The following is a 21,662-nucleotide window of genomic DNA, read 5'->3' as shown; positions in this document are numbered from 1 at the left end:
TCACAAAGGTCCTGAGATGGAGGGATGTTTGTAACTCCCTACTGGGGTTTGGCAAACTCTTTGACCACGGCAAAGAGCTCTTTGGTATTGTGGGCAGTAGTGGTTATACAGTCCTGCACGGCGGCTTTCCTAGTGGATCTGATGAGGTGGTGGTGAGATTTGATAGCAGATTTGAAGGCCGCGAGATCCTCTGGGGACTTGCTGTTTCCCCATCTTTTTTCTAGATGTCTGCAGGTGCGCCTGAAGTCCTGGAGTGCAGGGGAGAATCAGCTGGCCTTCTTGAGGTTATGTTTACCCAACGTCATTCGGAGTGGCGCTAGGGTGTTGGCACATTCGGAGATCCATTGGTGGAAGTTCTGTGCTGAGATGTTTGCATCAGTGGTGGGGAAGGGTGGCAACTTGTTGAGGGTGTTGGGGAGCTGCTCCTCAGTGATCTCGTTCCGTTTTCTATGTGGGGAGTGGAGGTGGGCGTGGTGATGCAGAAATGTATTTGGTCTGTCCTGTGTAGCGTGGAGGTGTTATCGAAGGTGATGATGTTGCCAGCGGAGAATATGGGGTCGAGTTTGTGTCTGGTGATGTGTGCAGGCAAGGTGACCAGATGCTTGAGGCCGATTGTGGTAAGGTTCTCAAGCAGGGGGGTGGTGATGTGGCCGTTGCAATTTCTTTGCTGCAGATTGTTTTAAAAAATAAATGCATACGTTGACTGTGGAACTCTGCTTTTAAAGCTATGTCCATCATGGGCCCAATCTTTACCTTACCTTTTCACTACAGTAAAAACCTATCAGCGTTTGGGCATATAAATTCCTTGTGAATGAATGCAGTTTAAAAAAAGTATGTGCAGTTGAAAAAACAAAAAGAAAAAAAAAACAAATCACACCTGCCTCCTACCTACTACCAAGCTGTTCTCTGGAAAATGCTGAGCAGATCACACGCTCAATGTATGAGATCAGAGACACCATGGGGGTCATTCTGACCCCGGTGGTCTAAGACCGCCGGGGCCAGGGTCGGCGGGAGCACCGCCGACAGGCCGGCGGTGCCCCGCAGGGCATTCTGACGGCGGCGGTTCGGCCGCGGTCAGAAGAGGCAAACCGGCGGTCTCCCGCCGGTTTACCGCTGCCCTTAGAATCCCCCATGGCGGCGCAGCTTGCTGCGCCGCCATGGGGGATTCTGACACCCCCTACCGCCATCCTGTTCCTGGCGGTTCGCCCGCCAGGAACAGGATGGCGGTAGGGGGTGCCGCGGGGCCCCTGGGGGCCCCTGCCCTGCCCATGCCACTAGCATGGGCACGGCAGGGGCCCCCGTAAGAGGGCCCCACAAAGTATTTCAGTGTCTGCGTAGCAGACACTGAAATACGCGACGGGTGCAACTGCACCCGTCGCACCTTCCCACTCCGCCGGCTCAATTCTGAGCCGGCATCCTAGTGGGAAGGTTGATTTGCCCTGGGCTGGCGGGTGGCCTTTTGGCGGCCGCCCGCCAGCCCAGGGCAAATCTCAGAATCACCGCCGCGGTCTTTCGACCGCGGTGCGGTGTTCTGACGGCGGAACCTTGGCGGACGGCCTCCGCCGTCCGCCAAGGTTAGAATCAGCCCCCATGTGTCTTGGAGACAAATCACATCCATTTGTAAAGCACTTAATAACTGAAGCATTTCCCTACTATTCTTTATGCCACAGTATTCCCGGAGACAATTCTTAGTTCATTGCTAATTATGAGACCGAAGAGGACGGTTATTCATACAGGCACTCTTTATGACCCCGGGCAACCAATTCCATCTCTGTATACCCTTGTGGGTTTTTAGACCAATGGTGCTATAGGTTCCCTATAATCCACCCTTCTGCCATTTTTCCAAGGGATATTTGCAAAACCTGGGTGTCGGCTTTTGAAGTTTTCCTATTGTGGAAGGACAAGGACAAGTCTCTATTCTGAACATTACCCAGAGAAGAGTACTTGCCAACATCAAACCCACCCCTTTCTTCTAGAACCGGAAAAACAAATTCTTCTACATTGTAAGCATTCAGCATTTTATAAGATAGTTTTTACAATAATTCTAAAAAAGAAAGAAACCCTTGATTAGTTCCAGCCCCTGTGCTTTGTGAAGAAATAAAATTGAGATCTCTACTCTGAATTAATATATCCAAATCTGGAGTTAACATGAGCTGATAAAGGAAAGATAAAAAAATTGCAAACCAATGGGCAAAACTGGCAGAGAGCTTAGGCACGGAGATTTAGAAACCTTATCCTGACATCCATATTTTTTACACAGTTCCAGATCAATATTGGGTAATGTAAAATCTTCCACCAAACTATTCAAGGTGACTCTCTGAGGGGATCGGGGGCTCCCCTGATGGGAGCGCTGCTGCTACACCCTCTAGAGCAGAGGCTGAAGTTGGCATGTCAGAGGGTTCAAGAGAGGGTGTATACTCCTGGCATAATATGCCCATATCTTTGACGGGGGCAGGGGCCTGGCTAGAAATTAGCGAATACTCTTTCACCAAGTATGTTGCTTTCAGGGCCGTCTCACCAACATTAGGGTCAACTGCGCTCTGCCATATAAGCTCTCCTGTTGATACTATGGTATCCATATTAACCAACTGAGGTGTCTTCTCTATTTTCCAGAGAGAGAAGATTTAATTCTTGCCTTTAAAGGTGTAACCAAATGGTTTCTATTACTTAAGGGCATAGCTCTGGTCTTTGCACAAGATTGCCCTGCTAACAGGTGCCCAGATCGTTGCTGTCATTGTTCTCTGAGTTCCCAGCTAAAGATGCTGGGATTATGCTGTGTCCCTTCTTAGTCTTTAAAACACCGGGTAGTAAGCACGGGCCTTTTAAGGACTGGCCTTCTTTTATGCAATAAGCCAAATCACCTTTTTAAGAAACACTAGGGGGTAAGACACACTTTTCCTGTGGTCAGCACGGTGTGAAGCTATAAGGTCCCCTTTTTATGAGAATGAAATTTGCAAAGCTTAAGAGCGTGAGAAAAGGAACTTTCAAACGATGCACACACACAACTAGCTCCCTAATTCCAGACTCCAAGTATTCAAAAAGTAGGGGCACCTCTATTGCTGGCACAAAGAGTAGGAAAGAGAGGGAAAGAGGGGGCAGGGAGGGTGAGATGTAAGGCAAGAAGCTGCACCGCTACCAAGCACAGCTGCCTCGGCTTCCAAACACACTCTCCTCCTGGCGAGGACCCCCCTAATGGAAAATCACAACCATGTCACTGCCACCCCTGCTCACCTCGCTCCTGCCAACTTCCACAAGTATTTTGAGGCCACATAGAGTTTTTGGGCCCTCAGAGAAATGTCACGGGTCCAATGCAGGAAGGCCGGAGGGGTGTAATCATACACCTCACCCAAGTCAGAAGCTTAAAAGTCCCATCTAGGCCAAGGCCTAGTCACTTCACACCCTCCAGGCCATCCATGGCCGTCCGTTCTGCTGCTATCGCCCAACAGCTGCCACCCAAATGTGCACGAATGAAAAGGAGGGCACCGTCCTGGGCCGCCTGGACCTACCGTTCACTGTTTGTTTCTTGCTGTTCGCTACTTGACACGAGCAGGGTCCTCACAGGGTCCTCCATCCTTGCGACTTCTAACACAGTGGCTGGAGCAGTGTCTGGTGTGGCATCTGCGGCTGCCTTTACATCTCTGCGTCCACTCTGTTTCAATGGCAGAATAGCACAACCATCCTGTTTCTCAGTTTTTACCTATATGGACTGATGAAAGCTATCTCCCCTTTCATTGGAGCTTTACTAAGGTTTATAGGCTTAAATGTACCACAGGAAAGCCTGCTTTTGCTGTTATAGTTTTTTAAGAGTGGTAGAACATACTCTAATTCCCTTTTAGACTTTCGGATATACTGTTAAAACATTTTTCATTTGATCAAACACAAACCTTTAGTATGCTCCAATGGAATGCTTATTTCCCATTGTTTATGTTCCTTTCTTTTCTCTTAAAAAAGCCTTGTTAGGTCTCTGCTAGACAACGCTTGTGCTGTTTCTTCGAGGCATGCGCATACTTTCTGTGTGTCAGCCCGCCCATAGGCTACCCATTTGCAGGCTCCATCATCACTCTCATATTTTTTCCCCCCGTTTGTCCATGGCATGCATTTGTCATGCTTCTTGCTGTGTTTAGCCATTCCAGAGAGCAGCAAACAACTGCTTATCCATCCACTGGTCACCATTTTAGCTGCTGTTTCAGAGACAACTTTTTTCTTTCTTGAAAAGCAATCCACACAATCAGACCTGTTTTCACTCCCTCCAAGCTCCGCTTCCTTTCTGTAAATAGGTCTGTTAATCTCGTTCTTGTTAGATTTGCTGTGCATTCAAAGACTGACAAAATGTCAGACGCTGTTTCTCCAAGAGCGCATGTTTACTTAATGTCCTGCGCTGCTTGTTCCACCAGCTGTTCGTCCACCGCTACAGCCAGGATCTACTTCCTCAGCTCCCAGCTGGGATCATCCATCAAATGCCGGTTAGCATTAAGCAAGCTAATCAGCGTTGCATACTGTAAAACAGCTGAGAGTTATTTACTTGGTTACTTTCCTTTGTGCTGTTGCTGGCTCATTAATGCACACTGCCATCAGGTTAACCTCACGATTTGGCACAAACACAGCCTCACACTGTGGAAGCACATTCACTTCAATGCACACTTGTAAACAATTGCTGCGGCACACACTCAGCCTCGCGCTGTGGGGGGCACTTTCACCTCAGCACGCACTCATAGACCAGGCACAGCCTCACACGCATCACATCCAACTGAATTGCCTCATCCCCCAATCACCCTCCCCCTGCTGTCGCTTGGTCCCTCCCACACACCAGTGGCTGCTAGCTCTGTGTTTCTCGGACCATCCTGCTCTTGGATTTTAGTGCAAGACTCCGTGAGGAATGTGCCCTGGGATCCTGCATGCTATCGGCCTCTCCTGCTTCACTTATGATTTGCCAACCTCGCAGCAGGTCCCAGCCTTTCACGTGAGGCATAGTGGCTCAGTGGAGAAATACAGAAAAGTGTACTTTCAACATTATGTATTTTCACATGCGCTTGGATTTAGGGTCATACTTTGTATGGATGATTAATGGGTCACAGTTGACAAGTCGTTTAGGATGTAACCCAATATATATATGTAGGCTTCAGAGGGTAGGCTTTTTGCCTGCTGCACATTACCTCACCACTGCTCAATAACTAGCTTTAATCTTCCTTAAAGTTTGATGTTCATCCAAAGGCAAATGTTGATGAGATGGCCTTGGTGCACCAGAAGCACAAACTCTGGCTTAACTGGTCAGACTTCTCATCTGTTCTGCTCTGTTGCAAGAAATATGTTGAGTTAAAGGCTTATTTTTGATCATTTTAAATTGTAGGTATGTTACCAAAGTCAGCATTATATTCAATAATTATGTTTTTCATTGCTTCTCTTTTTAGTTACCTGAACGATCAAACAGTCATGCCCAACTATAAAGTGCCAGTTTTTTTAAGAAGTAGTTCCTCAGTATGCATTTTGTTTGTTTTAAGGACAGTGGCACGCTGTTTGACAATCTGGAAGGATATTTTTGGTTAACAAAGCTACCCAGAAGCAATATTAGCATGTGGAGAGCGTGATAAGCACTCTCCATGTTCTTTCAGCAGCTGCTGTGTGTTGCATCCCTTCTCCCACTGCCGGACTGTGCCTATTTTATTCACCAGCTGCTGTCCCATGCTGATAGTTTGAGCGCTTCACCTGGAGTTATTTTTTTCAAAGCAGCTCCCAATATAGATGTTTGAAGATTATTTTGATTTTAATGGCAGGTATATTGCTGAAGTGTTATTGGTCTGGGTCCTTCCAGGTCTCAGACCTCGCAGTAATTAACAAGCATTGGCAAAGCCAATAGGTCTGGACAATCCAATAGCTATAGGCATTTGCAGTGTTAATTCATTTGTGTGTGTCTTTGGGGCTGATTTTATTGATATTCCAGTGGTAGTATTCATTCATGGGCAGTGTACCGCGGCCTCAGAAACCCACAATGCAACTTGTGTGCTTTCAGTTTCGCAACTGCTTTCACTTGAACCTAAAAAATGTAAAATATCTGTTGGGACAGTTATTTTATGCAGAATTTCACAAGCAGAAGTAGACTCTGGAACCCACCTCAGTGTCATCTAGGAATGGAACCATGTGTTTATTTTGAATGAGGGAACCCACAATTGAAACAAAAACATGCCACTTTAGGCTCAAGTGAAAGTAGTTGCAAAAGTGAAAGCAAGAAAGTTGTAATGTGGGAGTCTGGGGGCGGGGGTGAGCGGCACATCTCGTGAATGAATACTACTTCTGGGATATCAAGAAAACCAACCTCAGAACCATACACAAATGCATTACCTTTGCCAATGCTTATAGCTCTTGGATTGCATACTTATTGGCTTTGCCAGCACTTGTTTTATTACTCTAGGTACTCAAAACTAATATTTTCCAAAAAATAAATAATAATATTGTGTTAGGAGGGGCAGAATCCATGCAACAAAATAAAAAAATAATTTGGAGAGTGTGAAGGTGGAAGTGGAGAGATTGATGCAAAGGAAGAAAACTGCTGAAATATTGTAAGAATCTATGGGGAGAAGAGTGATAAAGAGCAACAAACGGAGAGAAGATGCCAATGTAAGAGGGGCTGGTTCTAAAGGGAGTTATTGATGTAAAGAGAGCAGAACCAGCAAACATGTTGAGGTGGGAAGTTGGGTGGTAAGATGAGAGGAAAAAAGAGTAGAGCATTGAGGGGAAAGATGGATGCAAGAGTGGCAGGATCAAATGGAGAATGTAAGATGCTTGTGGAGAGATACATGAACATGAGATAATGCAGGAGCGGAGTGGATATAAGAAGGGGCTTCAGCAGCAAAAGTAGGTAATAGGCTGGGCAAGAAATGAGGTCAAAAGTAGAGCGTGGAGGGGTGAGGTGGATATAAGTGTGCAGAATAAGCAAAAAGGTAGAATGCTGGAGAAGAGCTAAACAAATCTCTTTATTTTCCTGTAGAAAATGTAAAAAATGTCTGTTTGAAAATGCATGATATCCTTCAGAAAGAGTTGTGATTTTGAACCATCCTCAATGTGTTTGTTGAATTTCAGCCTGCTCTCGATGTATTCTATTACACCTCTTGACCATTCTTTTAAATCTCACCCCCAGTGTAATCCTTTCCTGCATATGTGCTGACTAGAGATATAGAGATCGCAGCTTCTGCCATCACCTCCCTTTGCAATATCTTGCTTGCCTTGTAATATGTACCTACCAATGTAAAAATTAAATAAGTTGTGGTTGTTTCTCTGCTCAAAAGGCCTTCACCAGGCTCAAAACTTCTCTGCGTCGTCTGACATTTCTTTGTTACCTTTTTTCTCAAATGTCCCACAATATTTTTCTGTAAAAGGAAAAAAGCTGAAGTATATTGTGAGACCTTTTCCTTAGGTCAGGGGCAATGGGTGATTAAATTGTAGCATCTGTTGAAGGTACGTTGTTCACGAATGCTGTTTCAGAACTTGGGACTATTTCACTCCATACGTTTAAGAATTATTCCTTTGGTAAAAATGTCTCTCCAAAAGTGGAAATATCGAGCAGACAAAGCTTACTCCAGGAAGTAATAACTGTATTGGAACTCAAAATTTGTATATCATATTTATCATACTAGATTAGCACTTTATTCAGCCAGCCTAGCTATGTCTTTTAAAAAGGGACTGATTTAGAGCAGGCAGAAATTAAATGAAACAACAAAAAAAGTGTTCTATGACTAATAGTCCCCCAGTGCCAAACAAACATCTTACACTATATCTATGTTTGCAAATTGTACCGCAAAGTGATAACGGACAGCAGTCACCCTGCAAGAATTAAGTGTTGCAAGGCCCAAAGTAGAGGGCACAAAGAAGGGGCTAAACTCAACTACAAAAGGTAGAGAATCCACAGTTGACTAACAGGCCTATGGTCAAGCCACTTGGTGAGAAGATGTTTTTGTTACTGTAGATAAACTCCTTGCTTGGGCTGGCTTGGCCGCTGAGGCACAACCCAAAAGAATGCAACAGCCTTAAGGTTGGTGTGCATAGAGTCCGTCTGACTGTGCTCACAAAGACACCTGGCTCATTGTCATGCGCAGAATGACAATGGGCCAGTCTGTGCAAGCAGAGTATAATGGGCGTCTCTTCCTACAACAAACAATCCCAAACCTCAATGAGTGATAGGTAGGCCGGAGGAAGTGACTGGTTTTCAGGAACTCAGTTAGAACTGGCCTACTGTGGATGGTGAGGGGAAGAAAGAGCAGCGTACAGAAGACAGAGGGGGAGGGAGAGGAGAGCAGCTGAAAAGCAAGTGGACATTCCATAGCGTACATTAATACACACAGAGTGATCTGCTAAACACTGAGCTTGTGCAAATAGGTAGCCAGTAGGTTCAGGGAGAGAGATCTTGCATTGGAGGTTGGGCCAAAAGTGTATTGATTAGATACCTTGACAGTGACTGTATAAATTCTACTTTATTGAGCCCTTTTTGTTTTGTTGCTTTATTATATCTATTTAGTGACTGGCTCCCACTACAGCTTTGACACTCTTTTTGTTCCAGGTCACAAACTGTTGTCCCTTTAAGCCGTCCATTATTGTACATATCTTTAAGTCATTTCAGTTCTTTGCATCTTTTAAAAATGGAGTTTGAAAGTAACTGCTATGTTTAAGTGCTCTGTGAGCAGGTGCAGGCTAGCCTTTGGTGCTTCTGCCTGCCAATACATATTAGCCACCTCTTTTTATATTCTGTTTGCTGACGTTCTTGCAGGTGCCTTACCCTATCTAGCACATAGCTAGCATAAAGGGGGCTCAGAAGTCACCCTGAAGCCCCGCTGTATAGTCCAAGGACATTCGGACCTAGGCCAAGCTTTTTCACCCAGTGTCATTAATGTTATGTATTTCCACTTGATTCAGCTTCAAAAATATATACATTTTTTATTAGGATTATTATTTATATTTTAAGCCATTTAGTGATATACACACTAGGTATTTAGTTTCTTGCAAAGCTGCTTCAACAATTCCACAACATTAATGTTCAATTGATGTAGCTTCCTATGCTGTCACTTCCTGTGATGTCACATCTCAAAGGGGCCTCACAGGTTCCTGTTCTGGGCCCCACAAACCCTAGGATCTCCCTGGATGTGGAGAGACAGTGCTGGAGGGGCTGGTATCCGGCATGCAACTGCTGGAACAGTCGGGTCCGATGCCTTAATTTAACACTGTATAGCACGCAAGGTTAAACCATTCTGAGAAACTCTTCGGGGTGCCACCTGATCACCCCTGTGCCAAAACTTTTATGGACAACATTACAATCTTGTCAGGATCTTGCTGTTCTGTTATAAATTTGGCTGCCTGCTTATTTACTTTTACATATTAACTTCAACTCCGCCCACCTAAATTACTAGTGATTATTATTTTTTTGGGTTGTGCCATCTTTGTTTCCAAAGTGAATGTCTATGAATTTCTCTGTGCATTTGTGTTGTTATTATTTTAGACTCTACTGCCACCTTCTGGCCACCACCTGTATTGCAGCCAATGTTGTTCCAGCTTCTTGATTCCGTTCATGTGTGCACTTTTGGTTATAATGTAGTGCAGTCCTTCACCTTTATTTATTTCCTGGCTCACCTGGTGACCCCTAATGAAATGAGACTCTGGGTTCAAGGTATGTAATAATTATTTAGTGACGATGGTCGGAAAACATTTGATTATGAGAGAAAAAAGCTTTACTTTTAACACTTCTTGGAAAGGAGGTTGAAAACATTAGCCCAAATTTACCAGCTGCACCACTCCTTAAGGATTAACTGCAGGTGATTTGGGTGACTACTCAGAAAAAATTGACAGACTACAAGCACACTTTATTGATGAGCCTCGCAATATTTTACAGATACATATGTTTTACAAAAGAGTTCAATTTCTAAACAAACTAATCAACTCCTACATTGCATCTCTGAGAATGCTGGCTTTACAATGTGAGCTTGATGGTACTTTAAAACTTTACATTGAAGAGCAGATTGCTACTCAATGTTTTAATAATAAAAAAAAAGAAATCAAGCGCAATTACTAATAAAAGCCCACTCTGAAAGAAACTGTGGACATTAAGACTGTGGGAATGTCAAAGCGCTCAGTGAAGCAATTGTTTGAAACTCATCTAGCTCAGGAATTTCCGCTTTGTTTATAAGAAGGCCTCGGAAGAAGTAATTAAGTCCAAAAACAAAGATCAGGATTCGTGTGAAACTGATTTTCAATAGTTTAGAAAACACTTATGAAGTTAATTTGAATCGCAAATGTTTTTATCATGGCTTCTTACATACGCATTCTGCCAAATACAAAGCTAAAAAGCATTAACTGGGTCATTGTGGCAATATGCAACTCCTCCTCCAAAGAAATCAGCACTGTTCAAGGTTTTGACAAGGTTCCATTGTATTCCAAAATCAATGTAATCTTAGGGATTTTAGATTTGTCAGAGTAGGATAGTCCGGACAATGGGAAAACGTTCACAGTTCCTAACGATCACAAGGCATGGATGAAGAACCATATTTTTCTCTAATTCGTTGCATTTCACTGGATAACGCTGAAGTTTGCATAAACTCGGACTCTCCCTATACTGCTGATAAGTTATTACAGAAAAATGAGGTGCTCTAACAATCCAAGATGCTGATGTAAGAACATTTTCCTAGTCCAGAAATTGGATTGCCGTGGTTGGAATCCTGATTTCTACTATTCGCTTTAATAACAGTTTCACCTTAGAAGAATACATTGCTAAAAAGGCTCGGCAAGTCTCGAGATGGCATCATAATGGCACTCTTAGAACCATCCCTTTACCAGGATCGGATAAACCTATTTCGTAGGTTGATGGTTCCTCAGCTCAAACAGACAACATGCTTTTTGAACAAAATGATTTGTTGAAGTGCAAATTGTAAAAGGTTGACTGTTTGACATCAAATTTAACTCAACAATAATACAATACCTATCAGACATAAAATGCGTAAGGCCCGTTTTAGCATTACGGGGGACTTGTCCAACCTTTTAAAAGAGTTATGTGAAGATGGAGTTATAGAACTCATTGATCCGTCAAAGTGGGTTGCACCTGTAATTCATGCCTGTAAAACGTCAGGATGTTTGAGCTGTGTGCAGATCTCTAGTCTTTGATTAAGCTAATTCTGCCATTTGGGAAGCATGTTTTACTTTGTGTGGAATCCATCATGACTAGTTCACTTTTTGTGATATTCAATGATGACAATGGTCTGCAAAATTTTTCATTGAAATGACTGCAGATAAATGTACCCAGACAAATAACTTGTAATGCAAGGCTTGCTCAAAAGAGACAGCGCACATTAAATGTATAGCTTTGTTTACCCACCAACAGCCAGATATCTGACGTCCACATAGATCTGAGGCCAAAAGCCTGCATTTGATTGGACAGGGGTTGTGAAGAAATTGTTTTGTTGATGCCTTGGAAAGTCCTAACCATTTGAGTTAGGTGAATGTCACGCTTGTGGTCATCATATATCCCACTGCCATCATAAAATGCTGTTTTACTGTGATTGGTTAAATGCTTAATGTTTGTGTAACTCCGTGCATCTTGTGATCAATATCACACCATGTGTTTGCCCATAGTAATGAAGAAAGCACCTTTTACTGTATCATGGTTGCATACTGTGTTTCCATGACATTGTGGTTTTCATGCATAAAAGTTCTGACAAATGTTTTTCTTACTAGACATTTCATTTGTAAGATGCATGGCCCCATGAATTCACATATAAAGCTACTTATAAAATATTGGCATTTGTCTGTGTTTATTTAATTAAGTTTCTACGCTATCTCCTCCTAAAAATTCAAGAACTGTTTGCTAACTTGTGTCATATCAAATATTTTTCCACTTTGGACATGCAGGTGGTTATCATAAGATTTGTTTAATACAAAATTGCAACGTTTATTGCCCCCTGATGGTGTGTTCTGTTTCCTTTCCATGCAGTTTGGTTTAGCCTCGGCTGCGTCCATGTTCCAGAGACTCATGTCTTCACTGTTTATGGACATGGACGGAGTTGAGGCATTTCAAGATGAAATCTTGATTTTTTGGGTATTTTTCTCCATGACCACAATAGGAAAAACAAACGTTTTAGCATTTTACAAAATAAAGGTATGTCTTTATATACAGATAAGCACAAATTTCAGAGAAAGGAGTAAGAGTATTTGGGGCACTACATTCTGTGAGAGTATCAGAACAAAAGGCTCTCTAGTCCAGGCTCTACAAGATGAGAAATTACACAAGAACAGACATCAATTGTCCTCTTTTCCTTGGTTTGGTAAACCTTATTCTAGCTTTGTAGATCAGTTTTCTTCACGTATAGCTTTGTGCTCATGAAGGAACATGTCAAATTCTTGCGGACAAGTGAAATGACTTCTGACATTAACTGATCGATTACAAAATTGTGACTGTCCCCACTTTAACACCTTTTCTAAAAATAAAGAATTGCACAGTCATAGGTATGCAACCGTTGTGTGTCTTGGAGCTGCACTAAATGTGCTGATGGGCAAGTTTGAGGTTTTAATCCTGTCACTTTTGCCTGTAGAGTTTTGCCTCACATGGAGCAAAGATATTCCACCATCCAAAGGAGACCTTGGGGCGCATGTGCGTGGTTGAAAACTATAAAACCTTCCTTTTGGGTAGGCATCATGTTCTTATAACTGGACACAGACCCCTTACTTTTCTTCTTTCAAAGCATGGTATTGGAAATGTGTCCACAAGATTGGTCAGGATTCTGCCAAAGTTATTTGAATTTAATGTTGATATAGCGTATGTCTCTGGAAAGAACAATTGAAGGGCAGATTGCTTGTTGAAGCGGTCTGCAAATGCTTATGATTGTGACTTTGTTTTTTATTTACTCTGTTGCGGCTTCTGACAATGATTTGGCTGGAAATATGTTAGACAGGAATAAGTGAATAAAAGGTATTAAAGGTATGATTGAACATGGTAATTTGACTCAGGGTCAGTGGTTAATTATTGACAACTGGCCCAGGGAAAGATGTTTGCCTTTAGAGCTTCGACATATTTGGAGCTGTGATGAAGCGTGACAATGGTCCACCTGTTAGTTTGCAGCACAGGGTCATAGAACTCACAGACATGGGCAATTTTGGTGAATGTTCTGCTAGGAAGCTGTATAATGTTGGGAATATATGGATAATAGATTGCTTGTTTTATTAAGAATTGATCTGAATATACAACAGCTGATACATCTTTTTCATGTTGCAGACCTTCACTGATTTCCAGGCCTTTTCCAATGCGTCCTCAGTGGCATTTAGGTCTAGATCTTTTGGGTCTCTTTTACATCTTTAATGGTGACAAGAAATACATTATTTACGTTGGTGGATTACTAATCAAAGTGGGTTTAATGGAAATGTATAAATTCAACTGATACTGACACAGTTACTAAATCAATTGATACAGACACAGTTACTAGTTTTCTTAAAGACCATTTCTTGAGAGAAGGTTTTCCCTTCTCTACCACCACAGCTAGTGCTATGCAATTTACCTTGCATAACATAAAGACATTTCTATTTTTGGTTTGGAATAATGTACTAATGCACGTCATCTCCACAACATAATAGTTTAGTCGACAATGGTTAACATAATTTTGACGTGCCACAGCAACCTGTGGTCTTATCACTGTACACCACAAAAAACTAGAGGGTTCTTTTCTTTGGCATGTTCTGGAAGCGCAAAACATGTTCTGATTTGTATCCGTCTTGGCTGGTGAGAAAGAGAGGGAAGCTTGTGCATGTATGTAAAATATTGTGTGCAAGAATAATTTAAGAGACAAAGTTATGAAGGATTGGTATGACAAAAAAGCTGGAGTTAAGGAAAGTAACATTGGAGTGGGTGATGTGGTCAGAATAAAAAAAAACGCAGGAATTGCATGTGTTTATTAAAATATATGTACACTAAACAGCTGTATAAAAACACATTCTTCTGACAAGTTAGTGTTGGTCGAATGTTGGTAGGGTTGTCAACGTTTTGCACGAAGGTGTGTGTGCAGATTTAAGTTCTGATCATATGATGTGGGACGCCCATGTTTACCACGGGAACTAGTATGATTCCAGTGTTAGCTCTGATACGTTTTTTTCACAAATCTGGGAAGATACTTTGATGAGCCATGATGATTCCTGTTGAAAAGAAGTCATGTGGGTTAACTCCACTGCAGCTTCTCTGGTTCCTCCGAGGTGTAGATCTAGGTAAGATAATAGACCTGCAAACCTCAAGGATTTGGGTTAGTTATGTTGTTAAGCGAAGATATGTATGTTTTATGTGTGTTGTGTATTGATACACGATTCCATCATTTATAAATGCTTCCTCTAGATGCATTTACTTTTTTTGTCAGCAATACTACATCACTTTATTATATTTCGTTTTGTGTCATTTTCATGCTAATCATTATTGTACCTCTCATATACATGTCATACCTTGCCTCATTCCGTGCTTGATGTAATCCCCCAAGTTTCTCCACATAGAAGCACTGTAAAGGAAATGCTGGGCACAACAGTACTACTCTGCCCAATACTAAAGTCAACAACCTGAGTGAGTGAGATCACTATAACCCATAGAAACTGGGGAACAGATAGTGGCATGTGTGCAATCTATGACCTTTACAATAAATTAAAGGCATACAAGAGGGACTTGTGACAGTCACAAATTCAATAGAATGTCATAGAGAGTTGAACTGTCAAACGCAAATAGAGGACCAAAAATTCAGTATATGACAAATGCAAACAAGAGAAGGGAGATGACCTGATTCCCTTTCTAGACGACAGGCTTCCTGAGACACTAGGTGATTTGAGACAACCTATGCTTCTGCACATTAATAAGTGCGTTGGCCACTCCTAACAATGCCAACTCCTGTAAGGAAAAAGGGACAATTAAGGAAATTGTTAGCAAAGAGGAATGATTTACTAAATGGCTGGAGCTTGGGAGGAAAGGCTCGACCATGTGAGTATATCAGCTTATTTGGTACCTCAAGAACAAACATAGTGGAGAAAACATTAAATTAGTCAACGTAGGACAGCAAGCAAGACATCTTTAGAAAAATTAAATATCACATTAAAGAGAAAAAGATGTGCATAGGTGCTGCAAGTAGGGCTAAGGGGATTGGGGCATTCCCAAAATACCCATGCTTGAGTTCAAAAGGTGAATGAGCTATAAAGATGCATTTACATTTTGTTTTTATCTTTTCACATTTGCTGTGTCTTCAAAGACAGAGGTCAAATGTCTCGCTTTGCCTTCTGACAAACTGCTACTTATTCATTAAACTTGGACACTGATGTTTACTTTCTGCGACTACAAAGTTGGAGCATTTTGTAAAGTGAACTATGTGACATTCTTTTTGGGATATAAGAGGTCTGAAAAGAAATGCTGTAGGATGCCAATTTTTGTCCAACACACAACAACATTTAAATGCCTGTAAATAATCTGTGCATGTATTTCAATATATATCAGCAGTTAGAAAAGCATAAATGAAGCACATTTTTCTTGTAATTCTGAAGAGCGATGGAAACAAAGATTTTAGTAGGATCAAAACAAATTTCGATATTTAACTTGGTAATGCTCAAATAATAATTATTCACTAATATCCAATTCTCACACATTGTGTGTGCGCTATATTGTGTTTTATCAGTAAAACTAAGTCTGTGACAATTTACTGGCTATTCCATTGGAAGATGTGCTCTCTGTAAATCACAGTGTACTACCACACGATATTTTAGAAACGTATTTGTGACAGTGCACTCCACCATCAACTACATGCCACACCCTTACCACTATCTGGTTGAATGACCGTGGTTCATTTGTCACACCTGGTTCTTGTGTGATTCTTGTATTTTTTGCAATCTCAATAACTTAAGTAATATATAACATTGATGGTAGCACCCTCACTCATAAAACTTATCTTGCACTGCTATGTTCCAAAGTTTCTGAATAAAGGGGCACCGAGCAGAAGATCTGAAGTGCTTGCACTCTATAAATGCTATCAACTGGTATGCAAAAGAAAGGAAAAGTGACAGTCAGGCCATGGGAAAATAGAAAACTGTCCCTGGTTTGTTCTTATAGGTTGTCACTGTGTCCCCCTACTAGGCAAACAGAGACTGGTAAGTGACACCTAGTAAGGTCTCTTTGGTTCAGTGTGAATAACAGTTATTTCACTTGTTTTGCTACAAATATATATATTTTTTTAAATAGAACAATTACCCTTGACAGAAACATAGTACTAAAATAGACAACAAGCCAACATTAATGGCTTGTAACTCGTAAAGCACAAATAGGTGACTCCACCAAAATACACAGTAGAAATCTGAATTACACTCTTTTGCTTGGTGCCTGTGCCTCCGAGAAGCTATGGGACATCCTATTACCTCCCGTCCTCTCTTCCATATTCAGACAGAGTCATTGAGCAGAAAACTGGAAGCAATGTGTTTTTTTCCTCAATGAAAATAAATGTATGCAAAGGTTGTCCCATGATTTGGTTATGTTCATGAAAACCTGTGGATGTAGTTGCAGATCTACCGATGAAGGAAAATGATAGCTCAACTGACATTTCACTACATTCTGTTCCCATGGCAGGTAAGACGCCTTAAGGAACAACAGCTCTCATCAGATCAGAGGAGTGAATCTCTGTAGAGCCAGACACCTGGCCAATAATTCCTTTCAATTGCAGGAAAGTAACTGTTCCTCTGGAGATCATTTTTCCTGAAATCTACTCTCCAAAACCACCTTCCTGATTTTTGCAATGGCCTCCCTAGTTATAGCTATTGGATATAGCGCAACAATGGAGTGCCCTTGCTCAAGCGATTCTTGCCCAACCACCAAGCCATTTGCCCAGTCAAGTTCTCTGTTACAGGAATTAAGGATGGCATGTACTCACTGGCTGGATTTAATGTGCTGGACTAATGCCTCTAAAGATAATCTTGGCCAAGGGACTAATGTTGTTGTAATTGACATGTATCCTTGAATTTGTAAAAGACTTGCTTGTAGAGGCGTTTGCTTAACAACATCTGTAACTGGTTTTGAAGAGTGACAATGCCTTTCACAGGGCCTTCCAGAACCAATCTTCCATGAAGAGTCGATTTTGTGCAGGCAGTAAATGAGATTTCTAGAGATTGAAAAGAAATTTGCATCTTGCAGATTTCAACGTGCTTGGTTCACTTGATCTTGAGCTTTCAAAAAATTGCTTAGCTACCAGCACGGGACAATCCAGCCCACTGTTGCATGGCGTAGAAATATATTACACATTTATTACACAGAATCTCCACAAAATGGAAAATGGCACATTGCCATGTTGTAGACCGAAAAAAAACACAGGTCGGCCTGTAGAGGAAGCGGGCAGTATTATGGGTAAGAGGAGAGGTGCAGTGTCAACACTAAGCAAGCATTGGCAAAGCTGATAGGTCTGGCTTATAAATGCATTGTCAAGCCAGACTTTAAAAATCCATGAGCGTTAATGATTACCCTCCTACCATCTGTGCTGCTGCCAGGGAGAAACACCAAATGTATCTGGTCATCTAAGACATTTTAGCAGCATTCCAATGGCAAGAGTGTACCACTAAAAGTTCACGATCAGGCAGCTGGATAAATTAACAAAATGAATACAGCTGTGCAAGGGCAAGCACTTTTTTTGTGGACGCACACAACGTCTGCCCAATCAAAACATGTACTCCTGGTTCCCACCAAGTGGGTGAAGTAAAAGCCCCTCAATAGCGATACTTACATAATTGTCTGGCAACAGCTGCGTTATCAAGCCAGACCATAAAAAAGACTAAAGGCTTTAGTGTTCATCTGTAAATGACCTGTCTTTGGGTGTAGAGCATATCGTGGGCAGGGAGGACTGTGATGGATAAGACGTGCACCAGGAGTGATGAAGCTTACTAGTAAGTAATCATGCCAATACATGAAAGATGTTAAGCCAAGGAGGCACTTTAGAGAGGAGATAATAAGCAGTTGCATTTAATATTTCCTCTCTTAAAAAAAATCTAATCTTCTCATTCAAATGCAAAAAAAAAAACCAAAAGGCAGCAAGTTCATTTTAAAGAAACCTCTAGTATGCACTTATCTTCTCTCATAGACGATCTGTGACCTCACAAGATGATCAGTTTTCATAGGCCATGAAACCTCTGTCTTCCTTGCAATTCTCCTACCCCCTTATCTCATTTCCCTATTTATAAGCTCTGAAAGTATCAATAACTGGTGAAAACACTCCATGGTAAATGTTAGTGGTCAATGTGCAAAGTATGGAAATGAGAGGATGAATTTATCTTATGTAAACAGGATAAGCTAGCTAAAAAACAACTGAGGACTCAGAGTACCACATGACAGATGCAGTGAGTGCAATACCCCCAAAACTAACAGAATTCAAGCTTACCGTTGGCATGTATGCAGTGCGTCCTTCATTGTAGAGATTCCCATTTGGATATCCTGGTGTTCAAATGTCATGCATGCTTGCATGACTATGATGGAGCTGTAACCAAGAGCGTGGTACATGCTGCCTTTAGCCCTAAAGAGGCAAAACACACGTTAAAACTTTAAATTCTGTTCCAGACGCTCAGTCATATTAGTTACAATTGGTGCAATCACAGCGAGAGAGGAGCCTAGCTTGACCATGAAACATCTTTGTATCTTTCGTTCTTGGGTAGCTGGCATTTGTATTTAGACTTTAGGGCTAGAGAAAGAGCTACTGAGTTCTAGCATCTCACTTACGTAACCATTCTTCAGTAAATGTATATATTCTTATAACATTAGAATATATCAGACAACACAATACCATGTACCATCGGATGCATAACAAGTGAGGTAAATAATAATAGCTATTCCGGTAAAAAGATGGTCACCTACCATAACAGGCTCCACAGATTGACTAAATACTCACACATTCAGTTACATAGGATGTCTAGGAGTTTACGTAAGAAAGGTGGTTTGTAAGTGTCCATGCGCATTACACTTGCCTGTTAGTGGTTAGGGAGTCACCCCCTCAAACACCTAACAATGACTTCCCCATCCAGTGAGACCTGATGTAACTCCTGGTTGCTCACCATAACAATAGTGAGTGACCCTCCCACCCCAACCCAAGTGGCCCAGCTAGCTGGAAGTTCAAGCAACACTCTTGCTAAGGCTGGTCAGCGTTCTCTACCAAGGTCATGGGAGACCACACCTTTCTCACTGAACTGTATCCAGGCTTCCACTGGTGATCAGTGCAAGGAGCAGTGAGCAAATGATACACTTGTCAACATTGTAAGACCTTTAAGTATTGAAACCCCCACATATGCGGTCCTCTGGAGAAAAATGAGGAAAGCAAGCCATCAAATAAGCAGCAAGCAAATGAGAGTGGCAAGGCCAACCAATGGATAGCCCCTGAGCCTTCTGTATGTTTTTACCATGTACCATAAGAGATCTGTCGTGAACATTGCTCAAAGCAGTCTGTGGATGAGACCTATATCAGGGTCCAAATAAGCCACGTTCCACTGCTGTGGAAGAGGGCCCCAGAAAAACTTCAAATTAAACTGAGTGGTTAGGAGTAAAAGCCGTCCTGCTACCCATACACAACTTGGGCCCACTGTACTGAGCATACGTTTCCATGAAGGAAACTATAAATTATTCACTATATAAATTATTAAATTCACTCATTAAATTACAAATAAATAAAATTACAGTTGACAAAAGAATTCAACACCTACGAAGAGTGGTGAACAGGGATTATCACAGTAAAAATCTTCTACACTACAAATTGTTATCACTACTAACCACTACTAACCTGGAAACAATAACTTCATTTCAGAAAAATATTAAACTTATGACGAACACCAATATTTAGATTACTGCTTTTAAATGAGTATTGGTACTCCTGACGCTAGTCTGAGAGCCATAAAGCCTCTCAATAGTGTTGAAAAAGTCCTTTGGTTAGGTGAAAAGGTGTTGGCTGTTTTAGTTATCCTGATATTACCAAATAACAGGACTGTTTTATGGACAAGACTGTTTTGATAAAATGTCTACAATAAATAGAATAGAATGTAAAAGAAAGAGGAAACATTTATAGAGTTCAAACATTCATCCCTCAAGTCATCTTGGCGCTAACGACCAATAGAAGCAGGGACAGAGGCTACACAAGGGGACACTATCTTGACTACAAAAATAAGTTTTTATCGCCTTCTTGAATATCATATATGAGGAGATTGCTTTAATCACAACTAGCAGCTTCTTTCACAACTTATTCACAACGTATGTCCAATTACACTAGAGTTCAGTCTTCTATTCCTATCTTTTTAATCTTCGGCACTGCAAAGAGTATTTGAGAGCTAGAAGGAAGATTTCTCCATGAATGGTAGGACTGCAATTGATCCACTGAAGGAGACTTTATAAGGCCAAAAAAACTTGAAAGCAAATTAAAAAAAAAAAAATGCAACCATCTGCTTAACAGGCAGCCAATCCAATGTAGTTCTTGCTTGCACAACATGATAAAAATATTTTTAACCCACAAACCAGTCTGCCAAGTTCTTAATTGTGTGTAAAACTGTTAAAGAAGATTGTAGCAGGCCTAAATATAGTACATTACAATAGCCTATGTTAGACATAACAGTTGCAGAAACCATGCGTGAATGCATATGTTACTGTAAGAAAGGGAAAATCTTTTTCGGGATCTTCAATTGGAAGAAGCAGGATGAAGAGACAATAATGATCAGGTGATCAATTTGGAGGCAATCTTCTAAAAGGACAACTAAATATTTAACTTTGATTGAAGGCCTTGTTCCCAGCAACCTGCCCAGATGGTAATATTCCATCTAGTCACCTGTTAACCCACTAACAGAAGCTCAGTCTTGCTAGAACTGTGCAGCAGGGAACGCTTTGCAACCCATGACCAACTGCCAACAAACATCCCGTCAAGTTGGGTCTAACATCAGGGGCTTCTTGCTCCAATCTTGAAATTGTAGTGAATCCTAGCTTGTTTTAATGGGATAACAGGAGTTAGCTTAGCCTTTGGCTTGAAGACTCGTGCCCCCGTCACCTAGTGACTTTTAACCTACTTAGCTTCCTCTGTCTTAGCCCATTTATTTAATTAATTCTTTTAAGATGGCTACCTTGTTTATAGTTAGGCCATTTGTTTAGGTTTATGTTATCAGTGCAACCATGCTAAGGCGTCAAATCAAGCGACAAACAAACTGTAGGTGTTCACATTAGGGACTTTCCCTCTTCACGCTTTTGAGGTAATTGTTTATATTAATTGCCATCCCAAGCATGCTGTGTTATCTATTGTTTGGGAACAACCTATATCAGGGGTCCAGGTAGATCTGTATAAATACACCTCACTTTAAACAGATAATCAGAGGGATTCCGACCAGATACCATCGCTGCTATCGATGCTGCACGTTGCCTTGACGCAGACCCGGACTTCGTGTTCCCACAGAGTCTGAGCTAGAGATCTCAATCCAAGGTAACAAGGGTTGGGGGCTCTTCTCAGAGACATGGCATTGGCAGATTAGGTTTCACATACCCAGCTCTCCTTTAGGTAGAAGGTTAGGCCTATCAGAATAGGATATTAGGACATATTATACACTCTATGTCTTTCTATGTTACTGCAAGATGGTGGGGGGCTTTATAATCATGACTTGTTTTTACCCTTCTGTCTCTTGCACTGTTCATT

At 41.5% G+C, this 21,662-nt stretch overlaps 1 protein-coding gene across 3 annotated transcripts in view; it reads right to left on the bottom strand.

Annotated features, from left to right (window-relative positions):
• Positions 1 to 21,662, bottom strand: part of TTC39B (tetratricopeptide repeat domain 39B) — a 486,814-nt gene that overhangs the window by 155,543 nt on the left and 309,609 nt on the right. For all 3 annotated transcript variants that reach the window (XM_069238795.1, XM_069238785.1, XM_069238805.1), the window contains one exon: positions 18,393 to 18,524. In XM_069238795.1, coding sequence (XP_069094896.1) covers positions 18,393 to 18,524 — 132 coding nt within the window. The remainder of the gene's footprint in view (positions 1 to 18,392; positions 18,525 to 21,662) is intronic.

The sequence above is a fragment of the Pleurodeles waltl genome, chromosome 1_2, assembly GCF_031143425.1.
Source record: "Pleurodeles waltl isolate 20211129_DDA chromosome 1_2, aPleWal1.hap1.20221129, whole genome shotgun sequence".
Taxonomy (NCBI): Eukaryota; Metazoa; Chordata; class Amphibia; order Caudata; family Salamandridae; genus Pleurodeles; species Pleurodeles waltl.
This window is presented reverse-complemented; position numbering and strand designations above follow the sequence as displayed.